The 4083-nt window shown below is 47.4% G+C and overlaps 1 protein-coding gene across 1 annotated transcript; it reads right to left on the minus strand.

Moving 5' to 3' along the window:
- Positions 1-2515: 2515 nt before the first annotated feature.
- On the minus strand, positions 2516-4047 carry EMH_0078900 (uncharacterized protein; the record flags this gene model as incomplete). Its single annotated transcript, XM_038022763.1, has 3 exons — positions 2516-2524; positions 2825-3968; positions 4037-4047. 3 exons carry the CDS (start codon positions 4045-4047, stop codon positions 2516-2518), a joined length of 1164 nt encoding a protein of 387 aa, XP_037878617.1.
- Between the last annotated feature and the right edge of the window lie 36 nt (positions 4048-4083).

Here is a 4083-nt window from a genome sequence, read left to right on the forward strand (position 1 = left end):
GCCCATAAAGCCTCAAATTTATGTTGAAATGAATGTAAGTGTGTTTGGTAAGAGCTGAGGGTTTTGTGAAAAAGAGAAGAGGAGGGGCGGGCTAGGGCCCTCGCTACACTGACAGGGGTAGAACCGAAACGAATCTGCATTGCGTTCTCTTCTGCTTGTCTATATTCTGGTATTTTTTCTAGTTTTTTATCTATTCTTTTCATCTGTTTCTTTAACTCCTTCAAACTCGCCAACTCTCCATACAGCAAAGGCAGCATAGCAGCAGCACCACCACGCCGACCCCGCTGACGCCGCTGCTGCTGCTGCTGCAGTGCTGCTTCTGCTGCTTTGTGTTTCCTCTGTAACATACCCACCAACTCTACCCGCTGCTCCTGCTTCACAGCCACGTTGTAGTCCCGCAGCAAGTGGCTTAATGCGTCACTCATTGCGGTGTATTCTCTCCATAGGCTGACGAGCTCAGCCCCGATGCGGCGGTACTCAAACAAGCCCCCAGTGAAAGGGGGAAGAGCTGCATAATCACCAGCTACCTCATCGTCTTTGTTGCTCTTGCTGCTGTCTGCTGCTGGCGTGGCATCAGCAGCAGAGAACAGAAGTGAAGGATACAGGCAAAAGAGATACACCGCAACACACGCAGCAACGCGAGGCAACAGACGCCCCGCAAGAGATAAATGTTTCATTTCGTAGGCATTTAAAAATGTAGAAAAAGAAAAAGAAACAAAAAATAAATTCAAGTTTCAATCATCGCTGAGAAGAAACAACAACAGCCGCTCGATCCAAGCGGAGGAGGATCGGGATGGGGTGTATGTACACCTCGTGCGGTGCAGCAGTTCTTCTCTCTGCACTATCGACGGTGATTTCGTTCATAAAATACATAAAAACGAATATTTTTAATGCAAAGTTTTGAATTACCACAAAAGAAACAACAGAAGATGCACAGACACTGCACGGCGTCGGCGGTCCCCCAAGGCCGGTGGAGGCTGAAACGCTGCCGCAAGCCCGACCCCTAAATCTGCTTTTTCTGCCGATTTAAATTAAATTTAACACTGAAATTCTGTTTTTTTAAGTAAAAATAAATTAAAATTAAAAAATAATCGCTAATAATTCATGATGAACTGCGTTTCTGCGTTTCTGGTTGGGGTGTACGTACACCCGGTCGCTGTGGCTGGCAGAACAGACCATTGGATCTGAGGCTAGTGAAGGAGGATTTTGTTTTTCTTTTTCAATTAAAAAAATAAAACTACAAATGTATAAAGAATATATAAAATATTTCCAATAAAAATACGGCTTTATCCGCCTACTGCTGCCTCCTGCTGCGGTGTACAGGCAGCTCCTTCGGTCCGCTCAGAAGCCGCATACACCACAATAATATGAATACAGCGCAAAATAAATAAATATAATATACAATAGACACAATACACACCGCAATATAAATATATATATATATATATATGCATATTAGTACAATATAATGAGTGTACGTACACTGCATACAGTACATATAATACAATACAAGAAGTATCAACCCCCTCTAGCCCACAGAGGGACCTAAACCCCCGCGACAAACCATCAGTAAAAGAACAAAACCCTTCAGGGTCTAGGGTTTAGGGTTTAGGGTTTAGGGTTTAGGGTTTGTCTGCCTCGTACGGTCTGCCTGTTCCTTCTCCCCCTTTCTTTTGTTTCTTTAATAGTTAAGCAACGCCATACAGGCGCAAAAAAACAAACAGATTTACCCTAAACCCTAAACCCTAAACCCTAAAGAGACGGAAAGCACCTTTCTGACCCGTTGGTAGCCCTAGGGTTTAGGGTTTAGGGTTTAGTGTTGAGGGTTTAGGGTTTAGGGTTTAGGGTTTATGTTGTTATGTAAACAACGACAACCGACAAATCCTCATGGACCCCAAACCGATCGTCTGTTGCTTCTTTTTTAATTTGGTTTCACTTCGTTTGTTTTATTTTTTTATTATTTTATTATTTTATTTTATTTTATTATTTTTTTTCGTTTTATTTTATTTGTTTTATTTAATTTTTTTGTCTTTTTGTTGCTTGTACCTCCGCCTCCTCAGATGCATTTCGCTGCTTGCTGCCTTCGCCAACTCACGAAGCCTGCTGCTGCTGTTGCTGCTGCTGTTGCTGCTGCTGTTGCTGCTGCTGTTGCTGCTGTTGCTGTTGCTGCTCTTGCCGCTGCTGCTGTTGCTGCTGCTATTGTTGCTGCTGCTGTTTTTGCTGCTGCCTTTGTTGCAGCTGCTGTTGCTGTTGCAACTGCTGCTGCTGCAGCTGTTGTAGCTGCAGCTACTGCTGCTGCCGCTGTCGCCGCAGCAGCAGCAGCAGCATCTGCTGTTCCTGCTGCAGCATTTGCTGCTGTTGCTCTTGCTGCTGCTGTTATGTATCAACTACTGCATCGTTTGTGTTTGTGTTTGTTTTTGTTTTTCTTTTATTGCTGCAGGCAGCAGAAGAAAAGAAGTGAGGAAAGAGAGAAAGCTAAGCAACCCAAACAAAGCAGGCCACCCGTATGCTTCGCTCACTGCAGCTGTACATACACCCTAAACACACACACAAAACCCTAAACCCTAAACCCTAAACCCTAAACCCTTAAACACTTGACCTAGCCGCAAGACGTAAACCCTAAACCCCTCCATCAAACCCTAAACCCTAAACCCTTATATGATTTGTACACTTCTCCTTTTTTGTTTTTGTTTTCTGCTTTCTTCTCTCTTTTTATCTGCGTAGCTTCTTTCTATGCGTTTGGCGTTTAGGGTTTAGGGTTTAGGGTTTAGGGTTTAGGGTTTAGGTGTGTATAGACCTGAAGGAGGGCCCCGAAGGCCCCCACAGCGTTGATGAGTGTAGCAACAGCAGCAGCATGTTTGGGGTTTGCTGCTGCAATGGTGATGATGTCTTCTGCTGCAGCAGCACCGAGCACGGCGTCAGGGCCTGCGTTGAATAGGCCCACCAGCAGCAAGCAGCACAGCAGCAGCAGCAGGTTGCTGCTGCTCTGCTGCTGCAGCAGAACTCTTCTGCTGCTTATTTCAGCCCCCAAAGCCTCCTCAGCAGCAGCCTGCTGCTGCAGCAACTCCATCACTGCCTTCTCCTCTTCTTCGCTCATAACTGCCACCTGATAGTTCGCATGCAACTCACCTGCTGCTGCTGCTGCTGCTGCTGCTGCTGCTGCTGCTGCTTCGGTTGCTGCTGCTGCTGGTGCGGCGGGGAAGGGGGCTGCGGTTGTTGTTGTTGTTGTTGTTGCTGCTGCTGCTGCTGCTGCTGCTGTTGCTGCTGCTGCTGTTCCTCCGCTGTCGGTAGCTCCTGCTGCACCCGTTAGATCAGAGATTGCTGCAGCTGCTGCTGTGTCTGCTGCTGCTGCTGCTGCTGCTGCTGCATCTGCTGCTGCAGCGGCTGTATTGCTGTTTAATTTTCTTTGTTTGTTTTTTGTTTTTTTGTTTTCTGCGTTTTGTGTTGAGGGAAACAAATAACCCGCTAAGGCAAATGGAGAACCAAACATAAACGAAAAAGGCCTCAGATGCCGCTGCTGCTTCTGCTGCTGCTGCTGCTGCTGCTGCTGCTGCTGCTCCAGCTGCTCCTGCTGCTGCTGATCCAGCTGCTCCTGCTGCTGCTGCTGCTGCTCCAGCTGCTGCTGCTGCTGCTGCTGCTCCAGCTGCTGCTGATCCAGCTGCTGCTGATCCAGCTGCTGCTGTTGTTGCTGAGACTGTTGTTGGTGTTGCTGCTGCTGCAGCTGCTGTTGTTGTTGCTGCTGAGGGATGCCACCTTTGGTGAAAGACAGACGGCGGTTGCCTGCTGCTGCTGTTCTGCTGCTGTTGCTGTTGCTGCTGTTGCTGCTGCTGCTGCTGTTGCTGTTGTTGCCGCTATCGGTGTTGTTATTGTTGCTGTTGCTGTCGTTGTTGTTGCTGCTGCTATCGTTGTTGCTGCTTGCATCTTGCTGCTGCTGCTGCTGCTGCTGCTGCTGCTGCTGTATGTGTTTTCTACGGCGAGCTGCAGCAGTATGTAGCGTGTGTGGTTGTGTTTGCTGTTGATCCTGGGGTGTATGTACACCCCGCGCATCGTTTGTTTCTGTGTATGTTTTTTGTTGTTCTTCTT

The sequence above is a fragment of the Eimeria mitis genome, genomic scaffold, assembly GCF_000499745.2.
Source record: "Eimeria mitis Houghton genomic scaffold, Emh_scaff4973, whole genome shotgun sequence".
Taxonomy (NCBI): domain Eukaryota; phylum Apicomplexa; class Conoidasida; order Eucoccidiorida; family Eimeriidae; genus Eimeria; species Eimeria mitis.